Genomic DNA, 22,614 nt, shown 5'->3' on the forward strand with positions numbered 1-22,614 from the left:
TACAATACAATATATGACAAAATGTGTAAAAACTTCATTCTGAGGAGTTCAAATTAAAATATTACTGAGATCGTTGAGCGCGTCATCATTATTTACATCTGAGGGAGAAAAAAAATCTCCCGGAACTTCCGGCCGGTCTGAGCGGAAGTAGGTACGTGGCCGCTTCAGCTGACAGTCTGCATGATGGCGACCGAGGTTCAGAGCGGCGACCTCGACACTGCTTCTTCCAGCCGGCTCGAGGTCTCCATCGACGGCCTCACCCTCAGTCCGGACCCGGAGGGCGAGCAGGGCCAGGTGGAGGAGCCGGAGCCCGAACCCGCGGAGCCCGAGCCCGAGACGCCGGGAGCCGCTGTGGGCGAAGATGGAGAGAGTGGCAAATCCGCGATAGAGGCGAAATGGGGCTTTCCTCTACTGGAGCTCTACGGAATGGCGCTGAAATTCTTCAAAGGTACTTTTATCTGTTCGTCACAATAACGCATATCGAATGTTTAAAAAAACTAAACAACCCGACGAGCCGGTCCGCTGGCTGAGGTTAGCAGGATGCTAACGTTAGCTGCTAGCTGTCACCGCCGGGGCTGCAGCTGACAGCCGCAACGCTACATTAGCTTAACTGCTAACGAGAGGCTAACTAGCTGTGTTCCGTGGCTGGTAAAGGGTCAAACCAACACGTCGCTTCCGTTCATACGATAGTTTGACCTGGAGACGTGTTTAATGTGCTGTTCGCTCTAGGGTGCCTCCTTTTCTCTGGGAGTGAACTTGTGGTTCACGACTCAACTAGCTAGCTGCCGTAAGAGCAGTAAAGTCCGACTCTTAATGTGCGCTGGTCTGTTTTAATTTGGGAAAACACGCCCTGTTGTTGCGGTAGTGGCGGAAGTAGGAAGCCTGCCGGTCAGCGGCTGTGCTGGAGGAAACATTTCTTTTGATGAAACCTGTCTGAACCCCTGATGACCAGTTCACCAAGCTACGTTTCCAGTGCTTATCACCAGCAGCAGCAGCAGCAGCAGCCTGTTTTACAACCGGACACACCACTCCCACGCTGCCACTATTCCAGCAGGAAACACACGGTCACATGAAGGAATTCGGTGTGGAAGTCCCTTACGGAGAGGCTTTGGCATCGCTGTCACAACTTGCACATTGTCCACTCCAGGCCCAGGCAGTACAACATTATCAATAAGTACTGCTATTAGATTTGGGCATCAATATCAATATAACCAGAGTTCAATGTGATGTATTGCTTATGCTTTGTGTTTTCAAGTTTTTATCATCGTCTGCCCATAAAAAAAGAGTTAAAATCAGAACCTTCACTCAGGAGCAGAGATCACTCTTTACACTAATAAAGACTAAGAATTAAGAAATCATAACGTGAGACTTATCGGTATGATTATCAATATTGATATGAAAATTCAGGTCATTAGTCTTGATTTGAATTTATTTAATTCCTGATATAATCTTTGGCCAGTCACTCAGCCTAATCTGCTCTACACTCAAAATACAACATGAAAAAACATTATTGCATAATGCACAAGTGTTTATAATGTCTATTTTTGAGATCGAGGATGCTTCAGTTATATTCTGTGAAAGTTACCAAGAATAGGATTAGTCAGGGTAAATAAGAGTCATTGTCAAACATAAAAAAAAACTTTTAATAAAGATGAAACTTTTTAGGTTTTAAAAGAAGTTAGAGAATCCGTTAATTATGGAGCAACTTTGATTAATGTAAGTCCATGAAAGCCAAAGCTCGGGCAGTCATGGTCGCACTTTGTTACGATGTGGTCTTGCCTTCTTCGTGCCTTTGATAAGCTGAGCAGCATCATTTTTTATTAACTGAAGAGGATGGAGGGAGCTGGGGCGGACACTCCAGTAAAGTGCATAACCGTTATCCAGACGAGACCTCTGTGTCTCACCCTAAGTGATTTCTGGTCAGTGGTTACTTTGCAAGCATCCTGAACATGTGTTCATGTGCCGTTTCGTACACTGGACACAATCCTTGTGTTGTTTTTCGTTGTATCATATCTGATGACTGTGTTAACGCTCTGTATGTTAGCAATGTGAGCTTTGTGTTTTTTAGTCCAACTCGACTTACCTGCCTAACTTGTACACACAAGTCCTTTTGCCTAAACTTAGCTTGATTAACAGTTCAGTTGTTCTGTACGTTACTCTATAGTTTTGAAACAGGAAATACGATGCAACAAGGCCGTTGAAAACTCAAAAGTGTATTGTAGTGTTAACAAATGGTTGTCACAGCAGGACTTACACTGCTAACTTGCTACTTCCACTCTGCTCCTCTCAGATAAAGATGGCAAGGCCTTCCACCCGACCTACGAGGAGAAGCTTCGGCTGGTGGCGCTCCACAAACAGGTGTTGCTCGGCCCCTATAATCCTGACGCTTCGCCTGAGGTCGGATTCTTTGATGTCCTAGGAAACGACCGCAGGTAACTCCAGCAGACCTCTGGCTGTGTGTGTGTGTGTGACCTTTGAACTACTGAGGACAATCCAACATCTAACCTGTTTTTCAGGAACACACCCACTCACACACACACCTTTTCATTCAGTAATTTGTTAACTCTTCATGGTTTCTTCTTACATCCTAATGAATTTAACATTTAGTAAATATTTGGAGGGAATTAAGCCTGCGTTAATCTCGCGATAAAAAAATTGACGGCGTTAAAATGGGTTTGCGTTAACGCCGTTAATAACACGTTAAACTGAGAGCACTAATAAATATGTATATATATATATATATATACTGGCCAAGCAATGATTTGACCTCCATTACAAATGTAGTTTTAGATTTCCCTCTTCCAGATTGTGAAACTGCATGTATTCTAAAAAGAATTCAGTGCACAGCTGCCTCTGTTGTCTTTCCTCACCTCTATTTGACTCTGTGTGCAGGAAAGAGTGGGCCGCCCTGGGTAACATGGAGAAGGAGGATACCATGGTGGAGTTCGTCAAGCTGCTTAACAAATGCTGTAACCTCTTTGCTCCCTACGTCACATCACACAAGATTGAGAGGGAGGAGCAGGAGAGGAAAAGGTAACTTGTTAAGCTGCAGTTCCCATGAGAGAGATCCCTCTGCTCCAGTGTCTAAATATACTTACATTCAGTTTGTCCTATTTAAAGCTAGAAAAACCTGGCTCGACAGGCAAAATATATTTATGTATGTATATATATGGTTTGTAAATAGTTTGATACATTTTATAATTTCATGTCTTTGTTCCTCAACAGGCAAGAGGAGGAGGAGCGTCAGCAGAGAGAAGAGGAGGAGAGGGAGCGTCAAAGACAGGAGGAGGAGAGACGGAGGCTTGAGGAGGAGGAGAGGCTTAGGAGAGAGGAAGAGGAAAGGAGACAGGCAGAGGATGAGAGGCTACGGATTGAGCAGCAGAAGTATGTGTGTCTGTGCGTGTTTGCTTAATGTGCATTTGCTTTATGTGTGTGGGCGTGCATATATTGATGGACTATAGCATTACTACTACCTGATCATCACACTCCTCTGATACTGAGATCTATCGGGGTAATGTTCCAGAGATGCCAAAATCTATTTAATAAATCTCTTCTTGTCTATGTAAAGAAAAGTACAGTTTCCATTGTCCACCACTGCCTCCACTCCCCTTCCTGCATCTCCATCCTCACTAACTTCACTGCTCTGTTTTCTTTACCCAGACAACAGATAATGGCAGCCCTGAATGCCCAGACAGCCGTGCAGTTCCAGCAGTACGCTGCCCAGCAGTACCCCGACAGCACAGAGCAGCAGCTCTGCCTCATCCGTCAACTCCAGGAGCAGCACTACCAGCAGTACATGCAGCAGCTCTACCAGGTGCAGCTGGCCCAGCAACAGGTAGGATCAGTTTATGGATATTGTTTCATCATTAGATTTATGAAATATTGGTTACTTTTCTGTAAAGAAAATAATCACAGTTTGATATTTGTGTATGTCTGTGTAGAACTTATTATCGAGTTTGAAAAATAAAACAAATAGAGGAATCTAAAATACACAAAAAAAGAATTTCATAACTGTAGCAGCCCAAGCTGTTTTGGAGTGGTGAAGAAGACCTTCTAGGAAAAGAAAACTGAATTTTTTAAAGAATGATATATATATACTTATAAGATGTGATATATATCAAGAATTCAGGAGGAATTTGCATTGTAGAAACATAACTTTAGGACATATGTCTGTAGATTGTTTTTTCCCTGTTTTGACTCAGTGTGGTCCTCCTCTCGTTTTAGGCAGCCTTACAGAAGCAGCAGCAGGAGGCTGATATGACCGTGCAGGGGACGCTGGATTCCAGCAACTTCAACAGCGGTGACCATGTTCCCGCCTCAGCAGCGGGACCGTTGTGTGCAGCTTTACCTGGCGGCGAGGAAACCCCGACGGTCAACGGAGGCCATTCAGACTCGTACTCTGAGAGCATGGACCGAGAGCCAGAGCCTGATCCGGCAGAGGAGGTCTCAGAGAACGGACCTTTATTAGGTTGGTTGACTGTTTCTGTGTTTATAAAAGAAAAAAACAAACATGCTCATTGGGGTAAACTAAACAACCCACACTTTTCCTTGTTGTATGGCTAATGGCTACTGGGCAGAAATATTTATATGTTACAAACAAACCTTTGCCCCACACTTGAAACCTGAGTTGTACTTGCTGTGACCTTGTTGATATGACCTGGAGGCCAGGGAAGAGGAGACCTAGATCAAGTGATATATGATAGTCTGCTGGTTTAGGTATCATCCAACCTGAGATCCTTGATAGTAAGCACACACACCAGGAACAAACAATGCCTTAGTTTATTCCAAAACTTGCACCCTGAGTGAAATTCATCCACTGTGGCTCTGATCTCTGAAAAGGGTTTAGCAAAGATGGAGGGATGCATAGTGTAAAAAAGCTGATAATAAGTTTCTTGTTCCACGATCCCAGCAGACTCCCCACCAGTCATAGCTGCTCCCTCCATGTGGACACGGCCACAGATCAAGGACTTCAAGGAGAAGATACGGCAGGACGCAGACAGTGTGATCACGGTGGGGCGCGGCGAGGTGGTGACGGTGCGGGTCCCCACCCACGAGGAGGGCTCCTACCTGTTCTGGGAGTTTGCCACGGACTATTATGACATCGGCTTTGGGGTCTTCTTCGAGTGGACGGACGCGGCCTCTGCTTCAGTTAGTGTGCATGTGTCGGAGTCCAGTGACGAGGACGAGGATGAGGAAGGTGAGATGAGGCTGCTGCGTATCTGATACAATCACTGTCAAGTACGGCAGCAATGTAAACCAACCTGTTGGGTTGATATGTTTCTATAGAAATGAAAACACTCATTATAACCTGTGCTTTCACATAACACAAGTCTATTTATGCAGGGTATGAAAATCAGCAGATTTACGTGCCTGGGCTATGTTCTGATTTGGTTTTCCTGCTAACGGGCAACATACTCAGCACCTCATATACCTACTTAACATGTAACTCTGGCAACATACTCTCTACATAGCTCGGGCTGCACCTAAGGTTAGCCCACATTTACAGACAAATGTTCGAAAATCATTGTGTGTAGAGGAAGGAGCCAGACGAATGTAGTAAAGCACCTGACAATGCACGGAATACATTTAATAGCAGAGGGATGCACCGTGTTTGACTTTTTGAATGACTTGTTTTAAAGTATTGATTTAGCCCCAGTGCCGAATCTTAGTTTTATGTTTCATGATTTTTGTGTTATCTCTCTTAAATGAAAGAATATATGCTATTTAATGAAATGTCAATTCACGGTTTAAGAACTGTTGTTTAGAACAAAATCATCTGTTTAATTCGTTCATTTCTGTTGCATGTGTTAATTTATGGAGAGACGGAAAAACTCACCAGGTTTATGGATTTGCTTTCCTGCTTATCTTATGTTCACAACTGGACTACACCATTGTTAAACATCCATTGGTTCTCCCAGGGGCAGAGGAGCTCCTGTTTGTGCTTTACGTGGGAATCGAGAGCATGGTGATAAAACATTGATAAGATATGAGGCAGTATTGTGCTGCAGAATTGGCTTTGTTGGTTGAGTTATGTTTACACATATACCAGTCCTTCCTTTCAGACCTGGCCATGGTTCATCTGTATGGTCTTATATTTGTGCCACGAACCTGAGTATGCAATTATTAATTTGTGTTTGCTCAGAGTTCTCCTGCAAGTTCTACCCAGATGCCACCTCATATTCTAAACATTTCTCTGTTGTTGCGAACGTGTTTTTCTGAAAGGCTAGGTCCCTCGAATGTTCGGACCAAATTTCCTGTACATTTTCCAGAGTTCATGTGTGAAAACTCTTTGCCTTTTCTCTTAGCCATTCAAAAAGATGAAACTTGCCACATTTGTCATATTTCCTTACTGCCTATTTACTCGACCTGACACGTTGCCCTTGTGCCCGCAGGAGAACCTCCTAGTGAGGAGGAGAAGGCAAAGAAGGAGGCAGGGAAGCCCCAGGTGGACGAGATTGTGCCGGTGTACCGGCGGGACTGTCATGAGGAGGTGTACGCCGGAAGCCACCAGTACCCCGGCCGTGGAGTCTACCTACTGAAGTTCGACAACTCCTATTCACTCTGGCGCTCCAAGAGTGTTTACTACAGAGTCTACTACACCAGATAAGCCTGAAAACAGACACAGGGGGGAGCCAAGGAGTGTGTATGTTCATATATCTATATGTGTATGTGAGAGTGTGTCTGTGTTGGTGGAGATTTGTGCGATGGCAGCCTGTGTGTGAAGGAGAATGTGCTACCAGATATGTTCTGGACAAAACCACCAGAGGGAGACAAAGAGGCACATGTGGAGCCCGAGTCTGGAGATTCAACTAATATGTTTGTACTGTGTGTGTGTGTGTGTGTGTCTCTGCGTGTCCCAAGATGCACCCATGCTAGATCCTGACATCTAGCCCATGGAGGAGGAGTGTGTATTCCTGTTGTATATTCACCACCTGTCTTCGCTGCGCTCACGTAGACCAAGCTGTAAGACCTGGCTCTCATGTTGTATTCTACCGCTCTTCACCCTGGGCTCCTCTCATGTCAACACCCCGGCCCGACACTGTCCAACGTGGCCTTGCGGCTGCTTCTGCCCCTGAGTAGTGTTTTCATGACCAGGAGCGGACACCAGGCGACTGTGCCAGCCAAACGTTTCCAGTTTGGCGGTAACAGCGGTTGTTTATCCCACAAGAACACAGACAATGTTGAAAGTCCTGCTATACTGAACATGTACTGCCTGACACTATAACGTTTTTTTTCTCAGAGAGCTGCTGGTCTTTGCCAAGTCTTACTAACACTTTACAAAAACAACTGTACACACACGTCATCATGTTTTTTAAGTAGTCCGTCATTCTTTTCCCTAGTTACAATGCATATACGAAGACCTGAGGAGAGGTTCTGTGGAGGCAGTGCTCTTCTTGGCCTATTGTCATGCAGATGTCACCTTTTAGTTGCTGCTACATTTTCATCAGGGCATCAGGAGTGGCTTTCTTCTTTTTTTTTAGATTAGAGTTTGCTGGCAGAATTTATGAAGGACGGGCAAGAAGGCGTCGCAGGATTTAGCAGAAGCTCCAAATGAAGTCATGGGTGTTAATTGAGGGAGTATAACATAACAAACACATGGTTACAGTATGGCTGTGGGTCTAAACTCAAACATCTCAGTGTGTGATGCAGATTAAAAGATTTAAAAACCGATTGTTTTCTCCTACAAATATTTTTCTGTGTAATGCCATTTCAATTTTATTCCACCTTCCAGCTCTCTTGTTGAGAGTCCCTGTTTTTATGGTTACACCAAATGGATATGACGTTAATTCGTCAAAAGAAGGAGGGCAGTGTATTAAGACAGATGTTGTATTGCTGGGAGCTGTTTGTGTTGCGTGTGGGGAGCGGCTGTACTGTGACACATCTAACAATAAAAACTCAATTATTCGGAGGTCATGACATGTTGTCACATCTCTGCAGCGCTCGAACAACAACACAACGCAGAATACAGCGCTGGTCGTCCAGGCTTGTTTCCAACTTGTCACCGCAGACATTGTGTCGTGAAATAAACTACGATGATATTACACTTCTAATTGTGTCTTGGGTGACGTGGTCGCTTACTTACTAGGTGGTGACATCAAAATGTATTCCACTTTCCTTTTCTAATTTGTTTTTTGTTACTGCCATAATTAAGATTCACCATGTTGTTTGGTTTCAAATTTAATATGCACGTTTCTTTTCTGTACCCTCCAACTGGTGCATTATGAGCAGTGCTCTATCAACTGTGGGAGTCTGACCGTTGCTTATTGAATGGGGGGGGGGGGGGGTCTTCACTGGGCATCAGAGACATTTGGTTTCAGCTTGCAACACTTCTTGAGCTGTGTTTGTTCATTTCTATGTATGTACGCAACCAAACCTCAAAGACGCAGAGGTGAAGTATCCTGCAAGTGGGTTACTCCTCCTCTGTCCTTTTTGGATTTGGTATATTATTTAATTGGAGGCCGCTCACGCCTCCTGCCCGTTCGGTGAATATTGTAAGGTCACTTCCTATGGCTCAAACCAAGCCATAGAGTTCAAACAAGTTCCCATATCTTCTGATGTGCGATGTTGGTTTTCTCTTTCTTTTTACTTCTTAAGTTTCTAATTGCTCACCGAATGGTTTGAGTCGACTTGTTCAAGCCTTGTATGTAAATAATTCTACAAAATGACTATGTATGGGTTTTTAGATGTGGAGGGAGGCTATTGTTTCGAGAATAAATGCACTGTAAAATATGGTGAATGAGAGATGTATGCATTTTACCCTGAATGAAAGTCCCAAATTCACAGGAAGTATAAAACTGCTAAGGCTCTATTGACATGACAGAGAAGCTTGTCTTTTTTGTATTGTTTTGACTTGTTTGAATCTCTTCTGAGTTGGGCCGTATATTTAATCTTGATTAAACTTATGTTCATGTCTAGAACTGGACAGTTTACTCAGCTTTGTGTTTTATTTATTTAAATATGATCACATTTTAATGCCTTGTGTCATTGGTTCCTAAATCTTGCAATGATTTGCTGCCTGGAAACAGTTTCAGAGATTTGATCCTATCATAGCATTAAAAGCGTGGGTGGATTAATAATAATTTCAGATGCACAAAGTCTGTATTTTCATTTCTGCTTTAACATTTTACACACTTGGCTCTATGCCTTGTCTTTGAGAATCAGAAAACGTATTGTATTTCAGAAGAAGACTTAAACAGTAATAAGAGGCATTGTTGGGAATGGGAGTTAACAAATATGACTTGTGAACAGCAAAACATCATTCAGCTTGTTCCCCTTTTTCGAGCAGCGGTGTGTTGGTCATCCTAAAGCTGCTTTCCTGTCAAAACCATTTTGTGCTGAGAGGGGGACATACTGCGGATGTTACTAATGTGTGGCGGGAGGATGCACCTCAGTTTATTTCCCCTCGTGATGCACATTGGATGTCACAATATTCTGAGTTAAGGGACAAGGAGCCAAATCACTGCCAATATTTTGAAGCTGAAAGTTTGAGTTGGATCTTGAACTTGGAACACGTATTCAGACTAATATGCAAAAGTATTTTCAAATTAGTATAATTTTCATTCAATACCAGAATTATTTTGAATTAAAGGTTTTCATTTTTCACTCTTACGAATATTTATATATGAGGTCTTATTTTTACATTTGTAGAATTTGTTTAAGATTTAGATCTCATATTTTCCCGTTACAAATCACATCTTTCCTAGCTTTATGATCTTTTTTCACTTACAGATGGTATTTAATCACTTTCAAATATTTTTCACTTTCAGGTGTTTTTCCAACTTACAAAACATATATTTTAAGTTTCAAATCACTTTCGAACGTTTGGCCTTCTACATCAGCTTCATACACATTTTTTTTAATCTTTTTCCCCCACACAGAATTCACACAAGCTAAAGAGTAATTTGGAGAATCCAATTCTTTCAGGGGTGAGAACACAAACACAGGAAACACTGGCCTCAGTGTGACATTTCACTTGACTGTGATTACATCCAGACACCAGGGGGCACAATAAACATCACAGACACCTTTTTCCCAACAGGATACTGTGTTCCACACTTTCCAGGGACTCCACTGAACTTAGGGCCTGTGTGTTTAGATGTTGCGGGTGATGAGACTTTGCTCTGTGGGAGTTAAAGAGCAGCAGAGCTGGTGAACTGGACATAGGCCCTGGAGGAGATAAATCTGATACTGGAGTCCAGAGAACGTGTTGTTACTGGGATATTTGACAAGGTATGAACAAACACCTGGAAAGAAAAGGGCCAGTGTGTGTTACTGTGAACAAGTGCCAATCAAGACAGCAAAGAGTATCCTAATGCTATGCTAACGTTTTTAAGCTAGGTGTTGAGGAGGGTCCCCCGTTTTTTAAACACTCCTTAAAACACATTTGTACATAGCACTTTTATGACTTTGCTTTGAAAAGTGCTATATAAATATTTGTATTATTGTTATATTAGACTATAAACTATATAAGAGTCATCACTAAAGTATGATAAGGGAAACAATGTCGACACACTCTTTGGCTGTAGAAGCTAGCCTAATGTTACTTAACTGTACACGCTAGCTGAAAAATTAGGAGAAAAGGAGTCATGATTTTGCAAGAATGAAGTCGCAATTTTATGAGAAAAAAGTCATAATATATCAAAGTAACGCTAATTTGACAGTGATAAAGTATTTTTTCCGAAAAATTAATTTCTTTTATCGTTTTATCACAACTTTCTGTAATGTTATCACTTTTTTCTCATTAACTTAATTCTCATAATTTTACGACATCATTCTCTAAATCTCACTAACACTTTGTCGTAGTTCACAGAGAAGGAACAGAATAGTCATTTGTTTTTTTTAGCTTTAACACATTTATTCTTCTGCAGCGTGTTGGCAGTGTCCCAGTTCTTTGTGAACGATCCGGTCCAGGTTTTGTATCAGTCCGCTCCTTGCCTTCAGAGCGGAGGCAGGTAACTCTCCTCAGGATCTGACTCCGGTTCCAGTAGCTACAGGTGGTCTGTAGTATTTTCCGGGTCTTCAATCGCACTTTCCCTTGTTTTCCTCTCTGCTCCGGCTGCTTGAATTTGAAAAGACTCGGGGAAGCAACGTCTCAGTGACCGGCCGCAGCACAAAGTCCCCACGCTTTGAACTCCCGAGAATATGGCGGGACTGGAGGATTATACTGCCCCACTTACATCACGATCCACGGGACGACAGTGCGAGTTGCGTGGGTTTTAAGGCTGCGGTGTTTCGCGTGAACGCTTCTCGGTCTCGCTGAAGTTATTGCTATGAAATAAAACATGCCTTTTACTCAGAGGATCGTTGAGCCGCGGCGCGTGAGTCGCTTATCTACGAGGGATGTCTGGATCCGGGGCGAGGAAGCCGGGAGACGCAAGCTGCGGGGACCCGTTCTGTTCACGTCCCTGGATGATGTCTGCTGTCACACTTTCACCAACATCATCCACCAACTTTCAGACCTCTCTCGTCATGCCAGCGACATCTTCCTGGGCATCGAGGTGGAGGCGGGCATGGCGTTCAGGAGATCCTGCAGGATCCAGGGGCGCCTGCAGATTCTGCAAGACGAAGTGCTCAAGTGGGATCCCAAGAAAGTCAAAATCCGTAAGTTTGCAGTGTGGCCCACTTGTTTGTGATCGGCAGTGTGAGATGGAGTGTGAGCATTACTTTCATAGTGAGGAGTCACTATAAACCTCCAGTAGAGACCCATATACATGGATAAAGCATATTACAGGTGGACATGTATGATGTACATATACAAGAAACCAATAGTTTATAGCGAGAAGTCACTATACACCACAAATAGAGACCCACATCTTGTCATAGGCCTATAACAGGTGTATATGTACATAAACAGTATATACAAGAAAGTAATGGTTCCTAGGGATGAGTTACTATAAACCACAAATAAAGACCCACATATATAAGCATATTACAGGTGTACATATACAGTATATACAATAAACCAATGGTTTATAGGGAGGAGTCACTTTAAACCTCAAATATAGACCCACATACATAACATCAGCATATTAAAGGCGGACATGTACATATATACTTATATACATGACACTCTTTCTAATGACGTGCTGATTAACAGACTCCCTACAGAATACTTCAAAAGAAGAAATATCTGTGCATCCATATGATGTTATAATGTTGTCACTGGTGTGAATGGATGCTGGTCAAGTCCAAGGCGACCGTCACAAAGCCCCATGGAGGAGTGACCGTTGTCTCTGGACCACATGGCTTTGTTTATGTTAATAAGGGTGTTGAGACCTGTCAGAAGAGATTGATCTACCCTCAAAGGCCAGACCATCTGTACTCAGGTCCTCGCAGAGATCACAGGAGCAGCACCACATCTTCTTACCCCCCCCCCCATTCTTCCTGCTGCTTTACGTATGTAAACAAAGTTTGTCAACGCAAAGATAAATGGAAAATCAATGTTCCTTTTGACTTCTGTTGTTTTGGGATTAGTTGGGCTTACCCATGTCAAGCTATCTCCTGAGGTCTCCCACACAGGGCTTACATATTAACTCAGACTTTGACTCATGCTATGCATACATTTTTAAAGACAGACCGGTTGTCTGCTTTGCTATAGTAGACTCTCTTCTATCTGCGACTACTACTATACCACTGCTTCCTTTTTAATGGGCTGTGACGTGGTAAGTTTCAAAGACACTGCAGATAATGGATGCAAAGTAGGTTTCAGAAGATGAGGCCAAATTCCTCTGAGTATGAGGGAGAGATTCAGATTTAAGTTCTGACTAATGTGCCTTTTGTTTCCTCTTTTACTGTCCTTCCCATCTATTCACTCTGTCTTGTGCCTGACTCTGACTCACTCTCTAACACACACACACACACACACACACACACACACACACACACACACACACACACACACACAGTCAAGTCTCCTGTGAAACATATTGGTTTCCTGGAGACTTAACCTCAAACATGTCATCGCCTTAAAATTAACAATTTATGTGTCTCCACAAGAAAGACATGTCCCCATAATTTAACGATGTAAACAGATTTAGGTCCCCGCAAGATTAGCCATACCAGATTCACAGCACAGATTCATAACTTGCTGCAGGGTAAAGATAAGTCGACCCGACAGAACCCAGACACAAGCGAATGTGATGTATGATGAGCAATGAGTTGAAGATACACACACGGATAAGTCCATCGTTCTGTGTTCAGGGGGCGTTCTCTGCTACAAGACAGCTACCAGACATTGAACTAATCCCCTGTGTTGTTGCATGGCATGACTCAACATTTATACATTTATCTGTTGAAGTTCAGATTCACACCTGGGCAAGGCTTGGGAGTTCTTTATTTAAATAAAGGTTAAGACATTCATCAACTTAGTCACTGCAGATCAGGACAAGGTGTGAGAGAGTAAACTGGAATGCAGTGTGTTACGTCTATACAGATCTAAAGTTGCCGGCTACCTCATAGCCCTAAGGCCGGAACTGTGTGTAAAGGAACACTGAGTTTAGATTCATTGCAACACATGTTAGTTCCTTATCCACACAAACAAACTCCTGTCATTAAGGAAATTCATTGGAATCAGCATCAGCATTCATACAGGGAGGGAGGGGTGTATTTGAATATGAACAGCTGGTGTATTTGTTTTGAATGGATATTTGAATGAGAGTTTGGGTTGTACACAAAACTTCATGAAAACTCTTGCAGTCTGTTTACCAGTATATCCTTAATACAACATCATGAGACATTGTCTTTAGGATGGTGGTGATAAGCCAGACCGGAAGAATATATTGCCTAATTATATCGGCTAAATATTTAACTTTGACTGGTCACTCTGTTGTCTTCAACTACTGTGGGTCAGGATTCCTTCCTCTAACCGCAGCTCAGAGATGGATCATATTACTGGTTAGGGGCAACAAGAGGGGCCCCTATATGCTGGGGGACTGACTTTCAAGGAAGGGCATAGTGCATGTGTGTGTGTGTGTAGTGCATGGTATCGCCTTGCTGTTTCTACCTATGCACTCAAAAGTGATCGTCAAATGCCATGGGATTTCTTCTTTATTTGTATTTTGACTGTCACATGCCAGTGCAGGTCACAAAAGCCAAAGGCCAGAGGTTGTTTCTTCCGCCCTCAGAGGGGAACACCTGACACTACAGAGTCAAGAGTTTAAACAAAGTCTTGTCTAGTCTGGCTTGCATGGGTAACTGTTTTAGGCCAGGAAGGTCTTTCAGCTACGGCGAGCGGATGGATCGCTGCTGTGGCAACTTGATGCACTAAGGACATTAAATGCACTGGGATCAATTTATTCAGGCACAGGAAGTAATTTCAAGAAGAGACAGTGTGTATAGTCCCCAAGTGCAATCCATGACAACTGCATCATGTTGTTTGTGATATGAGAAGTAGACTCTGGAGGTTTTTTGAGCAGCTAAAAGGGTAACATGTACAGGGACACTTTCTAAATAAACCAAATTCATTGTGTTAAAAACTGACTTAACTGACCCAGTATGTAACTCCCAAAGATAAATTGCTCTCAGATAAACCCTGGATGACTCTAATGTTGTGTCCATGTGTACAGCATTCACATGACTCATAGATGTAGGCTCCTTGGGGAATTAAAGGCTTGTTTTGGGCTGTAACTAACCATGATGGTCTATTGAATTGATAAATCTGCAGATCATGTTCTGAGCTAATGTTTTCCAATCAACTGCAGAGAAACCAAATCAATTTAGGTAACTATCTTCTTTTTTACAGCAGAACAGAGGATGATCACATTTGAGTAGTTGTGCCTTTGGAATATCAGTTTCTATCTTGAAAAACGGTTTCATGTATTGATTTTTCAGAACAGTCCTTGTACTACTTCCTGCTCTAGACATCTTTGGCTTTTTCAAGCTAAACCTCGGCTTTTAGGTGAAATTTGCCTTTAACTATATCTTAATCACAGAGCCCCCTTTTGCTAAATATAACACTGGGTTGAATAGGGAGTTTTCTATTTTAATATCGAAAGTAGGTCGAACAAGTGAAGGTTAATTGGAGTTAGGAGGAGTCTAAGGGCGTCCCTGTCAGATATCATGATGGCCACTAAGCTACCTCCTGCAGGTGGGGCTTTGAAATAGACCCCCTCACACACAGAACAATCTTCAGCGGACACATTTATCCAGCTGACCCGCCAACGTCCACAATCCATCTTTCTCTCACAGACACACAGGACAAGTGGCTGTGCATTCCTTCCCTTATCCTTGTGATATTTATAGATGTTAGTTTTTGGCCTGTAGTGTTGATCTTTCGTTTTCATCTTGCCGTCATGGTTAGAGCATGTTGCTGTATACATCTCAAGGACCTGTGTGTGTGTGTGTGTGTGTGTGTGTGTGTGTGTGTGTCTGAGCACATACACACTTGATTTATCTGTTCTGGACATTTGTGGGTCAGGCTGGTACAGCTGCACACTGGTCATGAGTGGTAGTGCGTAAGAATCACCAATCAGTAATGGTGATAACGGTGAAACTACACCGCTTGAGTTAGATCCAAATTGTGTTCCTAATCTCATGACAAAAATAACAGTGTGTTGTCCTGTCTGGATAGACCTCCATCCACCCATTATCAAGGCATTATCTATGGAGGGTCATGGTGGGGCCATCCCATTGGGCTGTCATCGGTGGAGAGACAGTGTGCACCCACGACAGGTCATTAGTGTATCCCAGGACCAACATACAAAGATCAGTACAGACATAAATCCAACATTTACACCTATGGTTGATTTCGATTCAGAAAAGTAACTTACTCCCGATGCCTTTTGAAAATCAACACAAACATTTGGAGAACATGCAAATCCCGCCCCTGGATTGACTTATTTCTGTTTATGGTATTTTAACTGCCTTCATTCAATGTTTTCCACAAAAACACACAGTTGCAGAAACGCATGCAAACCCTTCTTTAATCCTTCCTCAGTTCCTCCGACACACTATTCACTCATGCCGGCAGTGGTCCCCACCATTTATCAATGGAGAGCAGTCATCACGCAGCCAGATTCTCCAAGTCAGTTCCCACAGGGCTCGTTCCAACCAAGGGAGCCTGGCCTGGTTTTAGAGGTCGACCTGGTCCCATGAGTGACAAAAGAGAAGGGTTTGGACTGAAGGAGAGAAAGTCGGGAGTAAAGAGTGGGAAAAGGGGCTGTGTATTTGTGTGTGTGTGTATGTGTGTGTGTGTGTTTGTTTGTGCGCATTCATACAGCAGCCCACTCTCGCCTCTGTGCAGACCGCCCAGGATGTAGATGCAGCCCTGGCGATTGCACAAAGGGAGTGAATGAAGGAAGACATTATAGTGATGAATTTGTGTTTTTTACTTAAAGCACTCTTGTGTAATTGTACTGTGTGTGTGTGTGTTTATATGTACACATTCATTTCTATCAGCAGCCTGACAGTTTTAAGATACTTGTTGATCATCAGATGAGAAGTTTCTCCTCCAGCTGCTTTGACTCAGAGCGGTCGTCCACTCGGCAAAACTAAATCTGTCAGAGACTGATTTGCTGTTGATGGTTTCAGACATTCAGACACCTCTTTCGCTTCCTATGCATTGACGCAGACCTTCACATATACATACATCCGCTTAACACACTTATTTTTTCATCTTTTAGACTTTATACTACTACAGAAAACATAATGTCCACATTTACATCATGCTCTGATTAAGAGCTTAACTAACACAAATTCTAATTACCAGTTTGCCACATTTTTAGAGTGCATTTCTGTGCTTTTAGATTTTAAATTTTGTATGTATGATTACAGCCTGTTTATTCCTCCCCCAGCCCATATTGTGGACAGATGCATTTGGAGTGCAGTTGAAGAGTTCAACCTTTGGTCATGGTCCTAAAATTCACATAACTGTTTTTGGAGTGAAATAATCACCAATAGGCAGATGTTCACTCCGACTGTTATCCTCTTGAGCGATAAACAAGAGCTGAGGTGACAACAGAGCTGGAAAGGAATCTGTCTGGAAGAGACAAGTCTGTGTCCTCAAGGTCACACATCTTTTTGTCAAATTAAAGATGAACACATTTGCTTTTGGAGAGATCGAATGCAGGTGTTACATTCACCAAATATAGTCAGGCGTGAATCTTTTTGTTACGATGGAAAAATCTAAAGGCTAGTCATCAGTTTGATAGATTAGACCCCTGAGGGTGAACTACTGTAATCTAATGTAATTCACACACAACACTGTCAATAACCTTATGTAGACAAAATCTACTATTAAATAGGATATGAAAATATAAACTATCACGACCCTGTTGTTGAAAATGACGCACAAGAAAGAGTAACCTAACCTCTGCTCTTATAGAACATGTGACAACACATTCTCACCTTGTTTTTTGTTTGCATTGGAGACACTGGACAGATGTGGCACAAGGTTTCATCACTCTCCATCGTCAGTCACTCTCCCTTTTTTCCACAGCTTATCCTCCCTGCTTCCTGTATTTGAATGGCTTTTCCTCTCTACCCTCTGTCTTACACCCTCTCTTGTAGCACTCTTTCTTTCTCTCCTCCTGTTGTTTCATATGGCTCGCAGACCTTTTCCTCTCTCATCTCTGTCCATCCTTTGCACTTTGATGTCAGCACACACTCTGCCCCAGTGACCACAACAAAGACAAGGGTTCCGCTTGCTCTCAATTTCTTTCCCGTTGCCTGTCTGCCTTCTAATCTTTTTGTTTACATTTCTTTTTATTATACTTCTTCCTGGACTTTTACGCTTCCTCCTGTCTGTGCAATTCTTTTATCATGTTTCGCTTTAATCTTCTTAAATCAATCTGTACACGGGAATTACTGTGATACTTAAAATTGTGGTTCACCGTGGTGGGATTGGCATAGTGTATCTGAACCTGTTCAAACTACACTTATGTTAACTATAAAAATTCCATGAACATCATTGGGAGTTGTAGGTGTTGAAGTGATGTGTACAGTTGGGAGGGAGACGGACACAAGGCAAACACATCCATACATCAAATGGTGACATAGTGCAGCAGGTGGGAGCTCATCTTACAGGAACACAAAGTCTATTGTTATCTCCATCTGCACTCAAGGCCTGGAAACACAAACACACACACAAACTCCCCACACCAACACACCCTCCTGCATATACGCTGACTCCGTGACCGCGTCAGGGGAAAAAACAAAACAGGATTTCCTGCCACATCTGTCACTTGTGCCACTTAATCATGGCACACAGCGATGGTCCGTCCTGTAGAAATGTAAAGGGTGTGTCCTCCCAACAAGCAACAAATCAAAATGCCAGTGCCGATCTGCAGAGTAATGACCACATGAGGTGGAGTTTTCAAATTAGAGTTGAATATGCGAGGTAGCTGAATATTGGCTCTTTGAAACTTGTCATGGGGAGATAAGAGGGTGGAGTTTCAGCTATCTTCAGATTGGCAGATGATTTCTGAGAAGCAGCTGTTCATTTGGCTCTTTTCAGGAATATTTTTAGCCCCGTAAAGATTTGTGACTTTGGACAATTGGAATTCCTTTAACTTCAGCTGAATAAACAACTTGAAATAAAAAGAGGGGGATAGATGGTTTGTTTTCAGCATGCAGACAGGATGTTGTGGCTTTTATTTATTCAACAGTGTTTTATTTAATTATTTTCAATCCCTGTAATATTAGCAGTCTAGCAATTGCTCTGTTAAATTTTTTTTAAATGAATTGTCTAAACTGTGTAGCAAATTAAAAGTAGGTTAATTTAGTTGGGATTCATGCAGATCTCAATTTCCCTAGTTCTATGATGGAAAAGTCCCAGATGGGAGACAGGAGGACATATGTATCAACTGTCAGCAACGTTAATGTTAGTAGGGGGGCTGGGGTTGTTGGGTGATGCAGTGTATTGTGTCAATGTTGGGGGTGAGCTGTGTTTATTATTGCCCCAGGGAGACTTGGGGAATAACCATAATGGCTTGTAAAAGTATGTTCTTACAGTAGGGTCGGGTAGCACAGAAGAATATCAGCCTTAATTAACAATAATGGTAAAAAGAGTCAGAATGTGTCAAATCTTTTGTGCAGGCGACATGTTTTTGTGCCTGAGAGCTTTATTTCCTGTTTGTGTCAGAGAGTGGCAGCACAATCTGTTGTCCTTCCAACGGCCAAAGGGTCCATTGTCAACATGTTGACCTGCATAACCTCCCTAGGCAAATACAATACACATGCACACATATAGTTTACACTATGTGGTTTTGGTTGTTTAGCTTTGTCTGAAAATCGTAAATGTTGCCACAGGCCTGAGCCTCTAATTTGACTTTTTTCTATCTTTTATTGTTGAGATATTTGTATTCTTGCTCATTTTCAACAGACAGAAAAAAAATCTTCTATGCACCACTGAGAGCATGAAAACATATTTGATCTAGGAATTCTGTGAACATCAAATACTCTAGTAGAATTCCATCAAGCTTTTTCAGATCTTAGGGAAGATCTTCTGGTTAATTCTGACATCCTATGCCAAGTTTGGACGAAGTGACTTTCCAAATCATCAGAACGCTGTACAGCAACTTTGTTAGATCGTCCGAGGTGAAACGGTTCAGGGAAGTCACAGTTGTATAGAAACAGCAAATTGTTGGGTTTTTGTCTCATGATATATGCCATAAACAATGTAATATGTTCAATTTTTACTTTGTGTGGCCTGTACGACTAAATTAATTTGTGTAATATTTCACCAGATATGTATAGTGTGACCTCAGCGTATTTGGCATATTTGGGCTTATTTTGCCTCTAACCTAAAGAGAACTCGTGACACCAACATAAATCTGTTTTCATTTTCTAGCGGCTACATATTTCTAATTTCTCTCTGTGAAGTACGGCTACTGAGTATTGTTAAAGCTGCATCCTCACATCCTGGCTTCTTTGGCTTTAGGATGAATGACTTGGACTGTCTCGATAAATATCCCAATTTTTTTCATCGGCTAAATCACAACAACCCACTCATTCATCATCAGGCCAGCCTGACTCTCTTTGTCTGTGCTTCTATCTGCTGCAGAGTAATTTAAGACTTTGGACTAAAAATAAAAGACTGATTGTCCTCTCTCTCTCTTGGCCTCTCTCTGCTGTGTTGTTTTAGTGGAGTGCTTCCTCTCTCTCTTCCCCTCGCGGTCTTGCTTTCTCTCTGTGTTGGTTAGTTGGTGTGGATTCAGTTCAGTAAAATGTTTTTCAAGTTAAGATGTGACAATGCAAAAAAGAGTTTGTATTCGCAGATGTAAAATTTTTTGTTTAGTTAATTTGAAACTTGTCTCGCTTTAGCACAATATGAAGAAATGCACCACATGTTTTTCTGTGCAGCACGGGCGTGCACACACACACACACACACACACACAAACCCATACAGAGGGTTGAGAGTTGATTTATTTACTGTCCTATTTTCCTTTAATTAATTGGGCAGAAAATAGGTCATATTGTGATGCTTTTGGCTCACCTGAAGCAGAGTCCTAGTTCATCATCCATCTTGTCATTTTGTACGTGTATGTGTGTGAGTGTTTGTGTGTGTGTCTGAGAAAGTTTCAGTTACTGTGAAATATGACATTCTACGCACAGGAATCCCAGCTGACTACTGAATCTCCTTCTGTAGCAGTGTACCTCATCCACAGAGACCTCCTTGTGTGTGTGTGTATGTGCATGTGTGCGATTAAGATGAGCCCCCTTAAAGCTTTCATGAATCAGTATTTCCTGTCATATAGATTACCAATATTCACATACCTTTTACAATACTCATACCTGTGTGTTTGTGTGTGTGTGTCATTTGTAGTATTGCGAGATGTCTGCTTATGTTTGGTCTGGTATGTGCTGTCATAATGATCCACCCACAGGAAAAAAAGGGTTATGTAAGAGAAAAAACAGGTGTGTGTCTGTGTGTGTTCACTAATGACAGCAATATGATGTGTCAGTGTCATGTTTTCTTTCTCACTCTCGAGCTGCTTTCTCTCCTCTCCTCTATCTCCTCTATGAGTGAGAGCAGAACTCAGTGTAGAAAGATCCAAACCACCTGTTGGTTAATCCCTAACAAGTGCTGCCTCTACTCCATGAGGAAAGCACATGTATAAAGACATAAAACCCAGCGCGGCAGAGGTAATAGCAGTTATCGTTGTTAGGCACTCTATTTAACATGGAAGTTGCCTCAAGGAAAAAGAGGTTGATGGGCTGGTTCACCAGTAGTAAGTCTACATGAGCAGTAAGCGAGAGAATAACAGGATGACTGATGATAACAGACAGTGACTGTTTTTGATGCTTTACAATCTTTCCAAACTTTTGACGCTTAACTTTTGACAGAATGACCCAGGTTTTCTAAAAGTCACTGTCACTCCCATCCTGTCATGCAATGTTAAAGAAAGTAAACCTAAAAAATTATTCTGTGACCAATTTAATCAGTTTCAAAAGCTAATGATTCCTTCCTTCACCACAGCATTATGTCAAGTTTTAAGAAGATCGTGGTTTGTATTTGTGTAAAATACAACGTCCTTGGTGGAGGTCACACAACAGCTACACATTAATAAAAAGTAAAGAAAATGTAGTGCACAAGGTAATGTCACAGAAACACAACATGCTGCCATGTTAGTGTATTCATAACCAAATATAGTGCACACAGACAGACAGACACACATGCTGTAATCCCACACATCTGTATTCTGAGCATCCAGCTGTTTTGTGTGTGTGTGTGTGTGTGTGTGTGTGTGTGTGTGTGTGTGTGTGTGTGTGTGTGTGTGTGTGTGTGTGTGTGTGTGTGTGTGTGTGTGTGTGTGTGTGTGTGTGTGTGTGTGTGTGTGTGTGTGTGTGTGTGTGTGTGTGTGTGTGTGTGTGTGTGTGTGTGTGTGTGTGTGTGTGTGTGTGTGTGTTCAAAAAGAACAAAAGAGCACACTTAAAGCGGCCCTCCGATGCCACACAGTGAGAGGGGATTTTCAGAGTCAGTGATGGGGATTATGAAGAATATTATTTCATACGGCTACAGAATGGTTAATCTCCTTAAACCCTGCTGCAGTCTGCACGCCCATTCCTGTTTCTGTCCCCACAATGATGGCTGCGGGACGATGTGAAGCTGAACACACAGTGCATGATGGGAAACAACCTGTTCGTTTGTCTGTACATGTGTCTTACCTGTTGGTTTACAAATAAGAGGGGTGTGGGGACCTGGGATTATGGATGTTAGTAATTAAGGAGCTTTGCTTTGTTGGCTTGGATTTTCACATTTGAGCTTGTTTTGTAAAATACGATGAGTCACTTCCATCAAGTATTGTTGCTGTTGCTCCATAACACGACCTCACTGATGTTAATCTGCTGCTGTTGTTGGATTGAGTTTTTCTTCAGTCGCTGACGTTTACATGAATACAAACTTACTTTAAGACATTCCCGTGAATAATTGGACTGTTCTGGTCCAAAGGTGCCCTGCCCAAAGATACTTCAGCCACTGTTGTTGATGAAGTGAAAGAGCTGGGATTTAAATGGTCAGACCTTTTAATCACAACCCCTTCTGTCTGCTCTGCAAGCTGGTGTATTTATTCAGCTGTGTTTTGACCTTCTCTCTCTCTCTCTCTAAGTGTGGAAGGAGACCTGTGTGTCTGTGTGTGTGCGCGCGACTGAGCGTGCATGTGTGTGTTTGAGTGAAC

At 42.4% G+C, this 22,614-nt stretch overlaps 2 protein-coding genes across 5 annotated transcripts in view; both read left to right on the top strand.

Annotated features, from left to right (window-relative positions):
* Window positions 1-132: 132 nt before the first annotated feature.
* On the top strand, window positions 133-8,930 carry acbd3 (acyl-Coenzyme A binding domain containing 3). Of its 2 annotated transcripts, none has more exons than XM_062411163.1 (8): window positions 133-448; window positions 2,291-2,432; window positions 2,893-3,033; window positions 3,226-3,384; window positions 3,661-3,835; window positions 4,225-4,468; window positions 4,913-5,197; window positions 6,393-8,930. In XM_062411163.1, exons 1-8 carry the CDS (start codon window positions 181-183, stop codon window positions 6,605-6,607), a joined length of 1,629 nt encoding a protein of 542 aa, XP_062267147.1. In that variant the 5' UTR covers window positions 133-180; the 3' UTR covers window positions 6,608-8,930. The 2 variants fall into 2 exon arrangements, with proteins under 2 accessions (XP_062267147.1, XP_062267146.1); XM_062411162.1 differs by having other exon boundaries at window positions 134-448; window positions 4,910-5,197.
* Window positions 8,931-10,909: 1,979 nt separating this feature from the next.
* nhsl1b (NHS-like 1b) overlaps window positions 10,910-22,614 on the top strand; it is a 91,500-nt gene continuing 79,795 nt past the window's right edge. For all 3 annotated transcript variants that reach the window (XM_062410865.1, XM_062410866.1, XM_062410868.1), the window contains exon 1: window positions 10,910-11,601. In XM_062410865.1, the coding sequence (XP_062266849.1) occupies window positions 11,283-11,601 (319 nt within the window). In that variant the 5' untranslated portion in view covers window positions 10,910-11,282. The remainder of the gene's footprint in view (window positions 11,602-22,614) is intronic.

The sequence above is a fragment of the Platichthys flesus genome, chromosome 18 (genome assembly GCF_949316205.1).
Source record: "Platichthys flesus chromosome 18, fPlaFle2.1, whole genome shotgun sequence".
Lineage (NCBI taxonomy): Eukaryota > Metazoa > Chordata > Actinopteri > Pleuronectiformes > Pleuronectidae > Platichthys > Platichthys flesus.